The following is a 20,645-nucleotide window of genomic DNA, read 5'->3' as shown; positions in this document are numbered from 1 at the left end:
TAACAAAATGTAATTCACTTACATAGAGTTTAGTTGTGCACAGTTAGTCCATTCTAATTGGTTAATATGAACTATTTTCCATTTGTTTGGATTTATTTCAGCAGATAATCAGTTAAAACTTAATTCAAATGAGATTTGTTACTGTTTAGATAACCTGATAATAAATCTCATAACTTTTGAAGATTTTGATTTCAGGATCCTTTTGATTCATATTATTATCTGACCCTTGATCCCTCTAAAGATATTCACTATTCATCTATCATATGGAAAATATTTTTAAAAATATAGTACCAGTTAACCACCCCATTCACCCCATTTTTGTAGGTGGTAGAGATTCATCACTCTTCACTTTGTATATCCTGTAACAAATCCTCTCCCTCGAGTCATATCAAATTTTAATTTGATATATATTATTTACTAAAATAAAATCCTTCCTTTTTTCATATTCTCAATAGGCTTAAATAGCAAATAGTAAACTAGAACAAATTTGTAACATTTACATTAAGCCTTTTTCCAACTGACATATTTCTTTGGTTAAAAAGTTTAAAGCAGACATTAGTTTTGTTTCAGTCTAGTATTTTTTGATGTATTGACAATAAAACTTGTTTAAATTTTCTCTCTTTTTCATTGTATTCTCATGTGTATAAACATGTTACACACAGTAAAGTCTCAATTAAACCCTTCAATCAAACATTTTTTTTTCACTTGTATAAATTAATTATTGACAGTAAAACCTATCAATACACCATTTATTGAGAGTAAATACATTCAGCCTGTAACACTGATTGCACAGTTCTGTTGTCAGTAAATCTTTTCTTCATCTTGTTTTTATATTAAGTAGAAAGATTTGAGTAAGTTATATACCAACAGGAAAATTTTGAGTATAGATTTTCCTTGCATATCCTAATTTAAATTTTTTTAAATTTGGTTTTGAGAGAATATGTACCTTTGTGTAATTCTTGTTTAATATTGAATGTCAATTCCTGGATAAAGAATGTTGGTTGCTTGTTGAGTTAATGTTTAATTGTCTTACTGTAACTAGGTTGTTGTTTATCATATTATTTGTAAGTAAATTTTATTGTTTGAGTCATTGTTATTCTTGTAGAGCTTTATTATACTATCACTAAAATATTGTTTACCATATTACCTTTAGATAATGTTTGTTGTTTGAGTCATTATTGTACAGTTTTATTATACTATCATTAGATAGTTTATATACAATATTACTTGTATGGAAATGTTTATTGTTTGAGTAATTATTATTCTTGTACAGATTTAGTATACTGTCACTAGTTATTATTTATTTACAGTATTATTTGTAGGTAATGTTTGTTGTTTTAGTAATTTGTTATTCGTATACAGCTTTGTTATAGTATCATTAGATATTGTTTATGTACCGTATTACCTCAAGTTATGTTTGTCATTTGAGTTATTGTTAGTTTGTACAGCTTTTATTATAAAGTTATAAAATATTGTTAATTTATCATATTATCTATAGGTAATGTTTATTGAGTCAGTGTTATGCCTTTAAAAGAATACTTGTATAATGTGTCCTTACAGTAAAGTCTTGAAGAAGTTTATTTAGCATGTTAATTTTAAAGTATGCTGTGAATTTACTGAGTTTGTAATCATTTTTAATTTTATTTACTCTGTAGTTAACATGTCAATTGTAAGTACATAGGTGTTTATATTTGTGTATGTATAAGTTTTGTTTATGTAATGTTTTTTTTATTATCCAAACTTATATAATCTGTATTTGCATATTTTTTTATAGAAATAAAATTTTACGAGAAAAATATAACAAGACTGAAACTCAGAAATGTGAAAATTAGTCATTAAAGTAATGACAACATGAATAATCATGCATTTTGTTTGTTTTAAAATATTTATTGAACAGTGAATCATATCAGTTTTTTGAAGAGCAGTGAAACTTCTTATTTTTGAAATTAAATAAATTACAGTCTCTCTAATGAAATTAGCTCATGTAAGCACTTTCATGTGGTTTGTCACAAACCAAATGAGATTAATTTTCAATGTGATTAGTAGAGTATTTATGCTAATACTAACACTTATTCCACGTGTTATTGGAACTTTAGATTTCTGTTGGATTGGTGTAAAGATGATATACGATGTATCACTAAGTTTAAAAACAGGAAAAGTTAAACATATTCAATTTGGGTCTTAAATCAGTGTATTTGATGCAATGAGTCCACAACTATCTTTGCAATAAGAGAAATATGCAGGAAGTTACTTTAAAATTTGTGAAACTTCTTGTACATGTAATAACAAAGGCTTCTTTTTAATGATTAACGGCAAAACCAGAAACAGTCTCAGTAATTTTTTTTTTTTTTTTTTACTTTAATGGGAATTTGTATACATCTTGAAGCTGTTTTCAATAGAAATTGCAGCACAAAGTAAATGATAGTTGAAATAATCACTACCAGTATCTTTAATATTTGGAAGAAAAATACTTTCAGGTTTTGTTACTTATATGCTATTCTTCACACTTAGCTTTTTTAATTTGTTAGAAGTGTTCAGTTACTAGTTCAAAGTATGCTTTATTACAAGTTAGTGATGTTTAAATATATATTAAATAATTATATATGTTCCAAGCTCATTACATACAGTAAGCCATATTAACTATATTTGTTTATTAACCAAATGTTCTAATAATACATTTTAATTATTGGTGCTTTGAAGTTTAAGAAGGTGGTGGCTAACAAATCACTATGACATTAGGTAAATAATTAGAATTCATCATAGTATTTCTTTGTATGCTTATGCATACACACACACACACATGTATAACTATTAAAATGTTTACACATACAAAAATATATTCAACATTTAATAATTTACTGTACTAATGATTTGTTTTCCTTTATTTTCAGAGGAAAGAAGTTATCAGAAGGAAAGCTCCCATTTTTTGCAGCAGGTGTTAGTTCTGTCATACATCCGGTATGAATTTTCTTCTTTGATTGAATGTGTTGTACCACAAAATAAATTTCTTACATAACAGTGAACAAGTTGTGTTAACAGAGTTTGTATTGTCATTTTTTTTTTCTGTTGCTGTGTATTTATTACATTACTGTGTAACATGTGGTATAAATATTTTGTCTTTGTTGCTTAAGTTTTTGCATCTGTGTTTATATCTCAGTACCTATTTCATGATAAAGAAAGGTCCACCTTTCAAAACTACTTGGGTTATCGGGGTTTCATATTTTTATGTTTAATTTTTGAACCATGTGTTCTCCTAATAATAAGAATACAGCTTTAATGGTAGCCACTAAAACTCTATTTTTCTTTTACAGCGTAACCCAAATGTTCCAACAATACACTTCAATTATCGGTACTTTGAAGTTCAAGAGGAAGATGGCACAATTCAGTGGTGGTTTGGAGGAGGAACAGACTTGACTCCCTACATTCTGGATGAAGAAGATTGCCACCATTTTCATCAGACTCTAAAACAAGCATGTGATAAACACAATCCTTCATACTATTCCAAGTTCAAGGAATGGTGTGACAAATATTTCTTCATCCAACATAGAGGTAAGTCTTGCAATCCAGTTTTTCAATACAGAGGTAATTATTGTATGTGTTCTTACAACATAAAGATCAAACATATTTTTATAGACTTCTAATATACAGTTCAGTGACTGATGTTGTTTGGTTTTCCATCAAAGATGGCAGTTGATCTTTTTGTATAGTATTTCACTGTGGAGGTGAGTAAGCTAAGCAGTATTCTTTTCCAGCATTAATATGACATGGTCTTTTAGAGTAGTCTCTTTTAGTCTCTTAACCTTAATTAATATGAGATGTTGTGAACCTTATAGAGTAACATTCCAATGCAAAGATCAGTCAGTATTTTAGTAAACATTAGCCAGCCAGTATTGTAGTGCAATGTTGTCTTTAGAAGTAGGTATTGTGGATAATTCATTTAACAGAGGTTAGCCAAGCATTATATTGTAATATTTAGACATAGTTTAATTAGTGATGTGTACATCAGAGATTCAGTTTTCATGCAGAAAAAAATATTAAAATTATACAACCAACAATTTGAAATCACGCAATATAAAATTCCTGATTGTGCATTGATAATGTGGCAAAATATAAAGTAATGTAATCCTTACCTAAAATAAAAACAGCTTTAGAAAAACATTTAAGATAATATCAGATGCAAAAACAAATTTTTATACCCTAGAAGTTTTTCAACAGGCCATTAATCACTGTCTAGCCAGCAGGAAATTACTTGATAAACAACAAGAAATGAATTGAATTTATAACTAAGTCACGTTACATATAATTTATCCTGGATGAGTCTCTGATTTATTAAGTTATGCCAGTTACATATTATGATTTCAAATAGCCATAAATTTTAATTTCAATTTAAAAGTTTATTGAATGTTAATATGTATTAAACATATTAAAATTTTCTTTCTTAAGACAAATATGTTTGAATATACAAACAACAATACAATTTATAATAACAGTTATTACAAATAATTATTTATATACAAAGTTTTATAAACTTACAAACAATACTGAGTCTTCTATTTGGTCTGGAGCTGGTTATTTTGTTAAAGTTTCACAAGGAGCAAAGTAATTCTTTGTTAATACACAGGTACACTTTTTTTGACAGGATAGAAGCTAGCTTCTTCACACACCAGTTTTTTTCCTGAAGAAAGTATATAACGTCCTCATAGAAATAGTAATGTCTGAAGTTAATTTACTAAAGTTAACCAGTTTTTAATGTTCGACATCTATGAACATTCTTGGTCAAATATCTGCAGTCTTCCAATTTGTGAGTGTTTATCACAGTTATAGCTTCCAATATTTATAGTATACTAACTGTAGCAAACCAACTATGTATAGTGTCTCTTAGCATGTTGATTTATAAACTTTATGGTGAGGTTCTCAAAAGTTTCATTGGAAACAATACACTCGTGCTTTAATAAAATATGTATGTTCTTGATTCTTGACTCAAGAATCTTCTACAAATTTAGAGAATAGACAGGAATTTTGCAACACATATTTAACACTATAAATTACATGCATTTCTAAATGTATATTTAACTGAAATAAACATCAGTATTAAAATAAATATATTATAGAATACTTGTTTCAGTCAGAAGTTACATAGCTGGTAACAATGACCTAGAGTTTACTTTACCATAGTCTAGAAATTTAGACTTGGATTATGTTGTAAACCACTGATTATATAATTGTATGTAAATTATGGAAAAATTAAATGTTCGTGTTGCTTTAAACTTGGGGCCCTAGTACACAGTTGTTTCCAATATAAAAATAAGACATGACTGTAGTGTAATTTGAATGATAGACATCATTCAAATGGTATTCTATTATTTATTTGTCTTAGGGTGAAACATAGCTTTACAGCTGAAAATATTATTCAAAACAAAGATAACAAAATGATGAATAAGTATATTCTAATTATTATTGGGTTTAAACACCCTGTGTATTGATTTATGGCATTATGCATTGCTTGTCTGTCTGTTTCACAGAATTAGTTTCCCTAATTTATAAGTTACTTTTCAGTCCTGAAGTTAATAATTATAATGACCTTCTAATATAGAAATTGGTTAATATTTTAGAACACTTTTCCTGCACAAAACAATTAGTGTTCTACTGTAATTTTTCCAGCCTTTATATATTGTTAATATTGCTTATTAGGTTGTTTGGTATTGTTGTATTTGTTATCTCTCATAGAAGTAAGTTGTAATTTTAGCATATTTATTGATGTGATTCAAGTCATTGTAGAAGTGGTTTGAACTTGCACGGAGATAAGCAAGTAATTAAGTTACCATGGCACTTTCTTTATTTCTTGGATTAGAACTAATAAACTTTTTTAACAGAATGTGAACTAAAATGATTTCCATAGAATTTTGAAATTATCATATTGTAATTGTGTTCAAGCTTTTTAAAATTTCACTCTAAAGTTTATGATCTAAGAGTTAAATAATACAGATGTAATATTGGTAACAATGTATTGTTAACTGTTTAGAAATATGGTGCACGTAAAGTTGTGTTTAAATGTTTTTATGCTCTTATAGTATCAACTAAGTTATTATATACAACATGTAATTTTTACTTATAAACTTCTGTCATTACTTTCATACATTACTATAAGAATTAATATTTTTGGCACAAGAATTTCATGTGATTTTACAATTCATTAATTTGTAAAATCACATGAAACTCTTGCACCAAAATATTAATTCTTACAGTAATGTCAAGAAAGATTTCAGTGTAGTTGAACAAAGCTACTGGAGAAATCAGCTTTACCCTTTTGCAATAAATGGTAGACATTTTTTTCTTAAAGGTGTATTCTAACAATTAAAATGCTGGCTAATGTATAAGTGCTCATTATATATTTGATTTTTACCTGTGTTAATAGTGGCCAAAGACTAATAAGAAATGGCATGCAAGTCTTGAAATCTTTAATGTGGAATTTATTTGACTTTTATTGAATTAAGTGATCATAAGTGTTGTGCAGCAATTTTTAGTGTTGGTATTCCTTATCCTAGGGGAATGTAGAGGCATTGGTGGAATATTCTTTGATGATGTTGACTCACCAACTCAAGACAAAGCATTTCAGTTTGTTTCTGTAAGTAATTCAGGTATTTTTATCTTCCGAGTTCCTTCTGCTTTGCTTCTATGAAATTATAATTTAAGTTTTAACTTTCATGATTTTGTCAAATGTTCATTGTAAAGACGATATATATATCTATGTTTGACCTGTATGCTTCACAGAATGAGAACTTGAATGTAGCTGTGCATGTGAAAATTGTTATGTATTACAATGTTAAACCATGAGAAGACATTAAAAGTTACATACTTATGGTATGTAGTTGATGAAGTGAAGGGTGCATGTAATCAGGTTTTTGCCGTTCTAAGAGTAATCACATACAACACATGCTTGGTCACCAAATACATCTGCATGGCCGGATGGTTAGGAAGCTCAACTCGTAATCTGACTTGACAATGGGCATGACTGGGTTATTTATTAGGCACAATAGGCACAGTGCCTAGGGCTTATGAAAACTAAGGGTCCATTAAAATTTTTCTCAAAAGTTAATCTGGTTTAACTTGTATGGCTGGTAGGGCCTACAAATAGGAGGTTCCTAGGTCCTATGGTCATCTTAATTTGGCTCTGGCAGTGGATGGTGATAGCCAGTTTTCTGCTAGTCTTACATTGCTAAATTAGGGACACAGGTAACCCTCATATATGTGTGAAATTCAAAAACAAACAAACAAAGCATCAAAAGTTATAGTATAAATACTTAACTCATTTATATTATACTGAGTCTGTCATGAAAGAGAAAAAAGAATTTGACCAAAAAGTGACACAGTTTCAAGAAAAGAAGCCACAATGGGCCAGTTCACTGGTCGACATGGTTGTCAGACACCACTATACTTGGGATTTTACTCTGTGGTTACGTGAAGGACATTATCTTTAGAACAAAGTTGAATGAGCTGGGAATACTATGCAAATGGATCACTGATGCAATAGCTAGCTTGACACTTAATATGCTGGCCAACAGGTGTAAGAAAATCAAATGTTGACATAATATTTTTAGAACTGCAAATGGAGCACATGTAGATGTGTACTTATAGCATATGGTGTGTGTCAAAAAATTGTAGACATGTTCTTGCAACTGTTACTTTCTTGTAGTAGTTTATATGTATAATATGTCACACATTTTTTGGGCATCTTGAATACAGATTTATGTAAAACTGAAAACGTGTCTTTCTGTCATGATGTTGTTAACCTGATAATAGAAGGTGCACCTGAACAAAACTTTGTGAATTTACTTGAAAAAAACATTATTAGAAAAAGTATGGGTGTGTTTTGCTTAAATTAATTCTTGTTATCTAGTGTAATATTGTCATTATGAATATATGGCCAGGTGGTCAAGACACTCGACTCGTAATCTGAGGGACGAGGGTTTGAATTACCATCACACCAAACATGATTGCCCTTTCGACCGTGTGGGCATCATAGTATAATAGTGAATCCCACTTTTCGTTGGTGAAAGAATAGCCCAAGAATCGATGGTGGATGGTGATAACTAGCTGTCTTCGCTCTAGTCTTACACTGCTAAATTAGGGATGGCTAGTGTAGAATGCCCTTGTGTAGCTTTGCACAAAATTCAAAACAAACAAACAATTAATATAATATTTGATTTATTGCAATGGTTTTAATAATATATACTAGTTTCATTGTTTTAGGAAGGTTAGTGGAAAATACTTAACATTTTATAATTCAAATGTATTATATTTTTCTAATAAAAAAAATCATATAGTTTTGGTTGTATTTTAAAAATTAATAAATATCAGATGTATATAGTGTTATTATTGTTATAATTTTACATACGTATACATTTATAAATCACCAATAATAAGAAAAAACAATTGTGGATTTTCATAAGGAGGGTGTGGATTAAAGTTTTCAGTAGGTGGTTAAGTTTCGTATTTGATATATTTATTCTTCTAGAATTGTAAATTTTTTTAAATAGTACTTAGTTCTTACATTTTGTCATTGAAATATGTTGGCAGCCAGTTTTACCTTATAAACAGGCATGAGATTTGTGTGTAATGAAGCTTGTATTTTAGTCTTGTGCCAAGGCTGTAATTCCCTGTTATATACCGATTGTGAAGAAGAACAAAGAAAAGGGGTATTCCTATGCCGATCGCCAGTGGCAACTTTTAAGGAGAGGAAGGTGAGTTAATCGGTTGATAATAAAGACAATTCCTAGAGTGAACTGTTGGTATACTCAGAAATTTTCTTTTACTTTGTGGAAGACATCAAAATATATTGATAAATGATGAGCTTACAAAATTAATTCTTATAACGATGTATTTATTAATTTTAGGTATAAAACTAGTGCAAAAATAAATGCATGTATTGTAAGGTTAAAAATATGTGATTACATAAAGGTGTATGTATATTCTCAGAAGATGTTGACAGAGATCAGGTAAGTTGTTAAATTATAAAATACATTCTGATATGGTACTTATCTCTACTTACAAGATTAGCTGTTCTTGTTCAGTGCTGCCCTTTATTATATGCAAACTTTTTCTTCACATATACCACAAGCCTTCTACTCCACTGTATTGGAATTGGAATATTCCAAGATGGTACTCATCTACTGAACTTTCACTTCTTATATGACAGCATTCTAGTTTGACAGGCTTTTTTATTTTTTATTGCTGCATGTTTAATTTTCAACTTATTCAATTCACTTATTGTATTAGTTTTTATCAGTTCATTTAAGTCACTTTTTTCTGCACTGATGTTTGGTGTACATTTTTTTGTACCATTAATGCTAAAGTTCACGTTACCACTTCAGGAGTAACAGGCCTCAGGTGCAGGTGACCTGATGATGGATTTATTTGTTTTATGCATTGGGAGATCAAACGTTACATGGTACACTTCTATGGTACTAACACTTCTGAGAGGGCAGAAGGCCTGTGAGATGCATAATTAAAACTTTTGTGTATAGAGGGCAGCACTGAACAACACTACCTAAGCTTGTGAGGAAGGTAAGTACCTATTGGAAATGCATTTTCAGTATACTAAAATTATGTTGTTAATATTTTTTGGTTTTTATTGGTGTTTATTGGCTTTGATTGCGTCTTCTTCATTACAGTTTACTTGAGAGTTTTATTTTTATAATTTTGTAATAACCTTGCCTTTTAAATTTTCTTTTTTCGTTTCTGGCTTCACAGCTGGTATATGATGGTAACCTCCCCACTACCCAGTCAAATAAAAGTTGGTGATGGGTGTTGCTGAGAAGCTGTTTTTTTCTCTAGCTTATCATTTCAAAATTAATTATCACTTTCTACATATTGCTGTACTGTAGCTTTGTGTGCAGAATTCTGAAATAAACATTTTTGGTAGCCTTCTTTGTAGTACACATATATTAACTGATCTTCTTTAAACCTGTATTCTTCTATAACTTTGTGTGGAACTACAGAAACAAATGATTAGTACTTGCAGTTCTCTTTGTTGAAGTTTCATTTTAGTAAGTAGTCATCTTTATTCTACTTTTCGATTTTTAATGCATTTCATTTTTTACCCGTGTGTGCTTGCCTTTTTGAATTTGATCACAACGTATCAATCCTCAATTTCTTTCTGTTTGTCTTCAACCTCACACCTATATGCATTTTTAAGATTTGTATAAGAAATAATACTGTTCCTTCTCCAGTATAATCTAATTGGGAGCAGCCTTTGTTTCTGTACCTAAATTTGACAGACCACTATCATAACCTGTTTAGTTTCTCTTGATTCTTCTCTGGATGTACCCTGTCACAGTGTGGACTAACATGAGGAGCATTTCCATTGTTATTCTTGGTTTGATGAGTTGTGTGTCACATTGTCTGATGACTTAGTTCATAGTTATTTTATGATGCAGGTCATTTTATACGTAAAGGAAATGATATAATTGAATTTTGTTATGATTCTTATCTGTTGTAATAGTAATAAGATATTGTTCTGATTTATAATTAAAACATTGAGAAAAGAAGTGGAGGTATATTACTCTACATTAGACTTTTACAGTTTTAATTGAATGAATACCATTATTACAGGTGTTTAAAGAAAATCAAATTGTGGATTTCACAAAAACATATTAAAAACAAAGCACCTTGCTGTGCTGAGAATTGGAATGTAGGCTAAATCTCTTATGACAGTGTGGTTCCATTAGTTTTTGGAAAAATGTACAAAATGTGTAAATTATAGAGCTACTGCCAAAAAACTACAGAAAACAAATGGTTCTTAAAATACTTTTTTGTTCAGACAGCAGGAGCTTGATTCTTCTAAAAGTAAATTTAAGTTTTCAGACATAATATTTGGATTATTGGTAAATTTTCTTGTTTAATCATATTAAATCTAATTATGCTGAAATGGAAAAGTTATGTCTTACCTTGTTTACATTTTTAACTGTTTATTATATTTCAACATGAGTTGGCCAAAATATTGATAAAAATATAAAATTGTGATAAAGAAAACTATTAAAACTTTCATTAATGATTTTTTACTTTTGCAGCTTTCGATTTTAATCAAGTTTTTCATGCAAATTTTAGTCATGACTTTCTACAGACCAGTAGATAAATGTAGCTGTGGTGATTCATTCTGTAACAGAATTGTGTAGACATTTTCTTCTTTCATTGATCTCTAATGTTGGAAGATATTAAGCTGGTACTTGATGTTTGCATACTTCCACAAACATTCATATAGTAGTAATAAGCTAGTTCTAATTTTAGGACTTCTGTCAGTAAGTACCTTTTATTGGCTACTCTAATGAACTTCAGACTTGACATGGTGGAAATATTTATCTTGGGATCCATGGGAAAGTCTAATTTTCAAGCTGCTAAACATGGTGTTAAGTTTTAACTATGAGGACATAATGTAAATTATGGCAGTCAGTCTTCTAATTAGACAGCAGGTACTGTTTATAGCTCTATATCTGATTGGCATTTCAAAATTAAAGTTTTGGGTGAATCTTAGGAGCTTCTCATTTAGCTTGTGTGTCATACAAGATTCTTTACATTTTGAAAATGTCATATACATTTTGATGTCATACTTTTTACATTTTGAAAATGTCATACAAGATTCTTTACATTTTGAAAATGTCATACAAGATACTTTACATTTTGAAAATGTCACTTTAAATTTTTCCTAAACATTACTTTCTTTTTATCTATAACAACTCAGGTTGTACCTTTAACAAATTAAATTTTCTATGTGTGATGCATTTTAATGAAATATTTTTAATCTTTATGAACCATCATTTTGCATACCCTCCCCCCTCCCCTTCAGTAAGATTTTAGTAAAATTATTCAAATGTTTTTGAAAATGTAAAAGTTAGTTAAATCCAGCTGTGGTCCCTGAGAAAGTATGTATCACATATAAAAAACAAACAAACTTTTTTTTATCACGGTCGTGTAGGTTTCAAAAGTAAAACTTTTGAAGTTAACCGTTAATTTAAATGTTCTTAATATGATGATTACTTCTGATAATATCTATGTGTATCAAAGTTTTGTTGAATGAAAGTTTAAAGAATTCCACTAAATGGTACTTGTGTTTGTATCAGTTTAAACACCTGTAAGAACCTAGTACGTTTGATACATCATTTCAATGTTGGTCTTGTTTTGTTGTGGAAAAGTAGTTTATCTTAATCAGTAAATTTTTGTTTGTTTGTTTGTGTGTGTGTATCATTGGGGGGGGGAGTAGAGTCAAAATACATCAGAAAAAAATGTTTGGCATTTACCCCACATTCTAGCATCACAAATTGAAATGAACACAAATGTTGATATCTTGAAAAGTAATGTGAACATTGTATTCATACACTATCAAAATCATATTATCGATGATAAAGGAAAATTCCCAATGTTGAACAAGTATACACTTTTATTTTGAAAATAAATTTCAATTGTTATTAGTGATTGAGTACATTTTCTGTGCTTAGTTATTTGTTTTAACACAACCAGTGTTCAAGATTGTAAAACAGTATACTTCAAACCTGACCATAATTAATTCTTCCTTAACTTTAATCTCATTTTAAGTATAAGATGTTTAGTCTCATCTTGAGATATTGATCTATTCTTTTTTCAGGTATGTGGAGTTTAACCTCATATATGATAGAGGAACAAAGTTTGGTCTCTACACACCAGGATCCAGACATGAAAGTATCTTAATGTCTTTACCATTATATGCTGTACGTATATTTTTGTATATTATAATTCTGTTTATGAACTGTTATTTTTTTATAGTTACAATTGTTATTTATCATATTTATCTGTTTATTTTATGTTTTCTTTATACAAAGGTTTGTTTCTTTGTGCACTAATTTATTTTAAAACAATATTGATAAAATATTAAACCACCATTTTCAGAAACGTTTCAAAATGTGTTTTTGTTTAACTTAAACTAAAGAAAAAATGTTTAGATGAAATGTGGGTGTGGCTTGTTTATTTCAGTAATGCATCACCAAGTAAAAGTTACTTTGAGTCACAAAATTAATGTTTTCACAATCAGAAACAATGTGAAAGCAAACACTCGTATCCTTAATATTTTCAGTTGCATATTGTATTAGAAAACCATGTAGTTAACAGGTATTAGGGAACCTTCACCAGTATAGCTTATACTCTTGAAGAATAAGATATTATATAGATAAATAACTCGGATTTTTTTTCAGGTTCATAGGTACTACTAATAGCAACTTTGAATATGTTTTGTCAGTTGCATCAGTCCATTAGAATGGCCTTGTAAGTGTACTAAGTATATTGTCAAGAAATTTGACTAACTGTTAGTAAACAGCATAAGTAGGTTGTACTAGAAATATATAAAGTATTTCTGCTGAAGATTTGTCTGTAAGTTTATAAAATCCTTACTGAGTAGGTCTGAGTGGAAGGTGATTTTCATCATAAAAATAAAAAAATATTTTAATCTTAAAATTTAATGTGTTTTTTTACACAACCTCTAGAATCTCTTACATGAATATCAATAGTTTTTTCAGGTAAAAACTTTGTTTTATCTCTTATTTTTGCTACCATTTTGATAACTGTAACAAAGTCACATCAGTGTACAGAGGGGAGATAAAAAGACTAAGTTATGTAATTAAATCAGTGATACGTTATTTTTCTATAAATGACTCAAATTATAACAGAAGAGTTACATATATAAACAGTTTCAGCATTCTAATCTTCTCACATCCATATGTGCTTTTAATTTTCTTTTTGTACAAAGCTGTTTAGAATATATTTAAAATGTCATAGACAGTTAACTGCAGTGGAAAAATTTAGTGTAAACAAGTGATCAGTCTACAAGCATGTAATGCATTCTGCTTGAACTAATGTCATGAACTTCTTTAACTTACTTTTCATTTGCCACCTAGTGACTCAGTAGTAAGTGTGAAGGCTTATAATACTAAAAACTGGGTTTAATTCCCATGTTGGTGATAGTTCATTGTATATCTATGTGCTTAACAAACAAACGATCTTTATCATTTATATTTTATGTAACCTAATGAGTTTATACTTGTCACATTTTTTAGTTACTTTAAAAAAAATATCTAAATATAAATATATATACACACACACACAAAATTTGGACTTACATTAGAGTTGATTGGAACTGGATTTTGTAATATATATTCAAGAGCATACTTCCTTACCTTTAGTTGTTTGAAACTATGATGAAAAACATTGTATGTTACTCGTGAGTATGCATTTTAGAACCCACAAATATATCAGTCTCTAAAATACAATGTCTGTTTTAACTGGCTTTCTAACTAAACTTTAAATAGGCTAAACCATAGCTGCTTGAAGCAGAAAACACAATCACAAATAACGAAACTGAGGCAAAATATCTACTTATGAGGAGTTAACATAATAATGAAAGGAATCTTGTAAAAGGAAAAGCTGTTCATTGCCATAGTTATAAATAATTTTTAACTTTCAGTTACGTTTATTTAAATTATTTAACATTAAATAAAGAATATATTTAAAAATATCTTTGGAGTTTACAGTTGAAGCTTATTTCAGTAATATGTATTTAGGAGCACACTTTAGTATGGTTTCTTTTTGAAAGACAAAATTATATGGAATGGACATGGCATGGATTTGAAATTGTTTTTATATTAAAGAAAGAAAAAGGATTAGAGGTTCTAAGTTGATATTCTGGCTTGTCAGTGCTGACACTTTGTGTTTCTTATTATTTGGATATTCAGAAAATCATAAAATGGTGTAAATAAAATTTAAGATGGGCAATTTGGAGAACAGATTATGTGAGACAAAGAAGGGAAAATTGAAAAATTAATTAACTTCTTACTTTTAATATTAAGAAAATAAACTCAAATAATACAAACCTTTGAATTATAAACTATGTTGTGGTGCCAAAGTTATTAAATTAAAATTTGAATATAACTGTGTAATTGGTCATGGTGTACATTTTGATACAGCTCTTGATATAAGATTAAGATACATTTTGTCAGTTGGACATGATATAACATTTCCTCCTCACCAGGTGTTATTAATTATCAAATAAAAGATACCACTGGCAAGAAAATTCATTTATACTGCTTAGAAATAAATTACATGATACCTGATTAATTAATTTTCAAGGTTAAATTTGATGTATCAATTTCATTTTTGATATTAAAGATATCTATATTTTTACTTTGGTTGCACTTTCTAAGCTGTGGTAATTTTCATTTTCACCATGACTCTGGTGAGGGTCTCACAATTGGGAAAAAGAAAACAAAAAAATGTAGTCTTTCCCAAAATACAGACATTAATAAGCACTCTAGTGATTAATCTTGTGTTGTACTAGCTTGTGCACCCATCCATTAGATGGGAAAATAAAAACCTGTTTGTAAAAAGGAAGAAGAAGAAGTGCTTCTGTGTTTTTACTCTTGAAATTATATTTAGCTTAAGAAAAGAATCAAATTATTTATGCATGAAGCTTTTAATTTTAATATTTGAAGTTAATGTCTTGTTAAATTACCAGTCACATTGTTGATGAGAAAAAGTTCAAGTTTATTATAGAATCTAAATAGTAATTAAATAACTTTTATATATCATGTACAAAAATGAAAGTATTTAAGTATGAAGTGTTTTGTTAAATTACGAAATTAAAACCATGAAGAGACTTGTGAAAAGTTCTGATAATGTGATAAAGTTCTTCATTTTACTGTTTATTTTTTGTTTGTAAACAGTATGTTACTAAACATTATCCCACATTCTAAAGAACATAAAAGATATTAACCTGTGACAGTATGTTGGTTTTTAACACCTAGCAGTTTGCAGAAGTTTAACTGTGTGCTTATAGTACCAGTTATTTCCTTTTATTTAAGTGATTTTTCTATATAAAGTTGCTTGTATTTAATCAAACTGCTGTTGACTTTGTCACAGTTAAAACTATTGACAGTGATTTATGTTGGAAGCCCATTACCTTGGTTTAAAGTTAGTAAAATGTTGTTTGATGATCTTGTGGTGCTTTGCTTTTTTGTTGTTTTAAACTTTGTTGCAGTTTATAAATCTTGTTTTTTATAGTTGTGGATATTTTTCATTTTCCATATTTTATTCAATCAATAAAATGAAAATTATTATTATTTGTTTAGAAATGGGAATATTGTCACAAGCCTGATCCAGAATCCAAGGAAGCTAAACTCTTGGATGTTCTAAAAATCAAGAGAGTGGGTGTAACTGAAGTTTTAGTCTGTCAGTTGTTTGAAAATGAGTTACGACAGTGTTTGATGGTATGGCGTTCAACGGTATTTCTACAAACAGAACGATGAGTTTTATAGAGACATCTTGCAGTCTACAAATATTTTTATTGTGTTTGTGTGTGTCAGTTATACACTTCTATTTGGATATTTCCAATACAGTACATTAACTCTGCTTACATGCCTGCACAAGTAACTATTCATGTTCAGTACTGCCCTCTATATGCAAAAATAATAATTATGCATTCCACAAGCCTTCTATCACCCCTTTGCTGTAACTGATTGTTTCCAGTGCATCACTCATTCAAATCATCATGCATCAAACCTCCACCAGTAAAGGAGCACCATACTCTCATGATACACATGATTCCCTCTATTCAATTCTACCAAATTATCATTTTTTGTTTGGCAGTGCTTGTATTCTGATGTTTTATTTTTTGGTGCTGTTTCGGTAAATCCTGATTTTAGTAATATTTCCAAAGAGGAGTTTCTCCATTATTATTTTTTTTTTACGTTTTAAATTAACATAACTTCCTAGGCTTTATTTTTCAGATATATATCAAATACTTTGATTTACTTATTTCTACTTTAAATTCTGAAGTTCATGTTCTTAATTTGGGTGTTATGTCTGTATTATTCTAATTTTTAATATTCCATTTCGCTTAGATGGGGCTTTTTATCCAAGTTTATAAAAGACAAAGAGTATGCTTATTTGCATACTATGATATTTCGTCTCTTATAACCTTCTTTTTGGTTTATTTTCCACTGAGTGATTTCTCTGTTTTGTGCATTGCTCTTTGAACTTGCTTCAGCTTTGTATGTTTTGTCAGGTGTTCAGAGCATTTATTTGTCACTTATGCTCTTGGGTTATGCTTTCCTCTTTCTTTGGTCAACTGGCTACTGTTTGTCCATTCCAAACAAGAGCCTGCCTATTACCCTTATCAGCTGCTTCTGGAGATGGCAACAATGTCATGTTAATCAAGTTAGAAAAGTCCAAACTGTGGTCTATCCAGTGTTTTTCTTTTTTCTATCTCATTTGGGCCCGCTTTTCTCCTATTTGACTTTGTTTGAAAGGTTTTTCAGTTCAGTTGTAGCTTGCAAAATTCTTTAGTTTTGGGGGATATGATCTTCCAAGGTAGCCCTAATTCCCTTAGGTGAGGCTCATATACAGGCTTTTAATAACCAGTAGAGTTTCACAGGGATCCTTTGTCAGATCTTATTAACCTTCTTCCATTCCGTGCTGTCGATCGGCATTAGTGATTAGATCCTTTTCATTTTACCTACTTTTATAATTTTTGGGATTGAGCTTTATAAATGTTCCATGGCTTGGATCACCTTCTGGCCATACTTCTCTCAAGTTGAATGTACTCTTCTGTTTTCAGCCATATTTGCAACATATTTTTATGATGGGTGAAACACATATATTTGGTTCAGAAGTAGTGCAATTCCCCACATTAAATATTAGAATCTGACTGTCTCATCTTAGAAAGTGTCCATTGGATTTCCTTTGAAGGATGCTTTTTCTTTTCCTTTCACTGGTCACTACACTTGTTTAGTATGGGATTCCTCTCATTTATGTGAAAGGAGGTATGTACTGTATCAGAAGCTATAATTTTCCTACATTGGAAATGTATTTCCTATAGGTACTTACCTCCATTCACACTTCCCACCCTTCTTCTCCACTGAAAACCAGTGCTTCTATCTTGTGACAAAACTCAGAGTAATAGTTTGGTAGAATTGAATAGAGGGAGTCACCTGTTTCATGAGAGTATTTTCCACACTTATTGGTAGAAAGTTGCTGCATTATGATTTATATGAGAGAGGCATTGGAAAAGGTGGAGAGGCTGGAGAATTACTCCTGGTGTAATGGTTCTGGAGGGGGCTGTAGAGAAAGCAAAAAATATCTATAAGTATGCATGTCTGGTCAATCAGTATTGAACATTCAAATGATCTGGTATGGGCTGGTTGTTATGGTGATCGACTTAACTGTAAAATTGCAGGTTCAATCTCCATCATCAAATATGCTTGCCCTTTCAGTGTTATATTGTAATGGTCACTCCCACTATTTGTTAGTAAAAGAGTTGCCCAAGAACTTCTGGTGGGTGGTGTTGAGTTGCTGCCTTCTCTCTAGTCTATCATTTCAAAGTTAGGGACACTGAGCACAGATATCCCTTGGATAACTTTGCATGAAAGTTTAAAAAAACAAAGAAACAAACCTTGAACAATATGCTATACACAACAGTTTTAATGTGTTATTATTATATAATGTTTCAGTGAGTTTTAATTTCAATATGAAAGACCATAGCTTGTCTTATAAAGTTTAAAAGAAAAACAAGTACGTATAGATGTATTTTTGTGATGTTAAAATGAAATGAAAACCACATTTTAATTAAAACTGCATTTTCTGAAAGGTTTAAAATCTCTCTAAAAAGTAAAACAAGGTAATACTTGGTAACCTCTTAACTACAGGGATAATGTCCAACAGTATTAGCTCACACTGTGAACTTTGCCAGACAGAAGGACAGGAAATTAAACATGGTATAGTTAATTACTTAAGTGTTTTTGAATTAATCACAGTAGCAAATCTAATGAAAAAATACACGTGATCTTTGTATACATGTATAAAAGTTTGATTTATTCGTAGTACTGTATGTCTTGAACCTGGGATGACCAGTTCTGCACAAAATGTCCATCAATAAGGCTAAGTGCATATGATGCTTAAAGTATAATAATTAAAGATAAATGTTTATCTGTATGTTCCTTCCCTCATTTTTCATTATTAAAATAAACAAAAAATTCCTGAGGTATAAAAAAAGGATAAAAATTAAAACAAAAATGCATTATATCATTGCATAACAAAAACATTAAAGTTTAAGATACAGTTGCTTTTTGCTGGACTAGTGCACACATGATACCAAATTTGTATAACTTTGTAGTTCACTACTTTGTGTTGTACAATGTTGTACACAGCACATGTGTATTCATGGTACAGTGTACTGGTATTTTACTTCTTCACATGTGGTTGTGTGAGATATTCTAAAATAAGTAAACACTATAATGCAGACTATTGAAAACAACACAAACACATTGAAATTGTTTGTTTTAAAATGGTTTTAGAAAAAAAACCTTTGGCAGTTTTTATTTAAACTTATATTTTCTCAGGTTGTGTAAGTTGGATTTACATGTACAGATCTTATCAGTCTATTTCTGTGAGGTGATGGTCCTTAATTCTTATATTTTGTTCACAATTATAGACATTATGAATACATATATTTTTTTTAATGAACGTACTATTTATTTACCACTGTTATTGTTTCTGGTGTATTTTTGTTGTAGTTTTATGTAGTTTTATCATGAGCACATCAGCAAAGCTGTTTTCTTTTTACTGGTCAAATATCAATGAGATGCTTATTATAAAAGTCAATGGCTGCATCTAGACTCAATAGGGATAGTAATATGAATATCTGGAGCTGATGGCACTTTAGGCTTAAAGTTAGAAGATGAAATACAAATAAAACAAGTGTCTGTTGTGAATAATGTATCAAAACCTCAAACTATGATTACATATCTTTTCACAATTTCATTAAAAAAAAAAAGGTAATGACTCAGTACTAGAAAGATGCAATAAGGTGAAATGTAGTTGTAATATGATAAATATTGTGTCAACTTTTAACTCCTAATATTCCATGTATTGCTTCCATTTTGTTTGACCATCAAGTGATTACATTGTACCCAGTGCTAAACTATGATATGTATTGTAAAATGTGATTAATGTAGTACCATGTACGATGGGATTTTTACATTTTCACTGCTAGATGGAAAGGGGGAAACTTATTTGAGAGCTGTAACCCAGATAACAATCCTTTTTTAATATTCACACACAGGGTTAACATATTTTCATGGGCCAAGAAAAATTTTTTCTGTATTAAATATTTCACTTAAATTTGTAGAATATACTGTTTGTACATGCAGACTGTGGTGTCCTGAGATTGAACTGTATCACTTGGTTCTCACACAGTGCACTTGCATGTGTTACAATATTTAGGGAAGCAATAGAGGTAACTGCAAATTAATTGGTAAACAGTTTTAAATATTTTCCAGCAAATATTTATTACTATTAAATATATATTTTTAGATTTCTATTTTAAAAAGACTTTTAATAACTGTCTGAACTAACAAGTTTTAGAAGTACGATCCAATATTATAGTATTTAATTATATTTTTATAGTGACTATTTTCTTGATCATTATTAATTGTGAATTTTTTAGCATTAACTGATTCGTAGTTTAACTTTCTGCTCCTCTACATTGTTTTTGTGTTATTTTTTAACACTTTATTTCGAGGATCGAGGGTTTGAACCTCCCATCACAACAAATTCGCTCATCCTTTCACCTG

General features: G+C 29.7%; 2 protein-coding genes across 4 annotated transcripts in view; both read left to right on the top strand.

Moving 5' to 3' along the window:
- The window catches only part of LOC143223472 (oxygen-dependent coproporphyrinogen-III oxidase-like), a 31,850-nt gene extending 15,056 nt beyond the window's left edge, over positions 1–16,794 (top strand). Inside the window, exons 5-10 of the mRNA XM_076451504.1 lie at positions 2,892–2,958; positions 3,312–3,549; positions 6,546–6,625; positions 8,635–8,741; positions 12,638–12,740; positions 16,146–16,794. Of these exons, the coding sequence (XP_076307619.1) occupies positions 2,892–2,958; positions 3,312–3,549; positions 6,546–6,625; positions 8,635–8,741; positions 12,638–12,740; positions 16,146–16,322 (772 nt within the window). The 3' untranslated portion in view covers positions 16,323–16,794. The remainder of the gene's footprint in view (positions 1–2,891; positions 2,959–3,311; positions 3,550–6,545; positions 6,626–8,634; positions 8,742–12,637; positions 12,741–16,145) is intronic.
- LOC143223476 (zinc finger CCCH domain-containing protein 15 homolog) overlaps positions 1–20,645 on the top strand; it is a 282,471-nt gene that overhangs the window by 168,478 nt on the left and 93,348 nt on the right. The gene's annotated exons all lie outside the window — the stretch shown is intronic.

Source organism: Tachypleus tridentatus, chromosome 8 (assembly GCF_004210375.1).
Source record: "Tachypleus tridentatus isolate NWPU-2018 chromosome 8, ASM421037v1, whole genome shotgun sequence".
Lineage (NCBI taxonomy): Eukaryota > Metazoa > Arthropoda > Merostomata > Xiphosura > Limulidae > Tachypleus > Tachypleus tridentatus.
The sequence above is the reverse complement of the archived record's forward strand: the minus strand, read 5'-3'. Positions and strand labels throughout refer to the sequence as shown.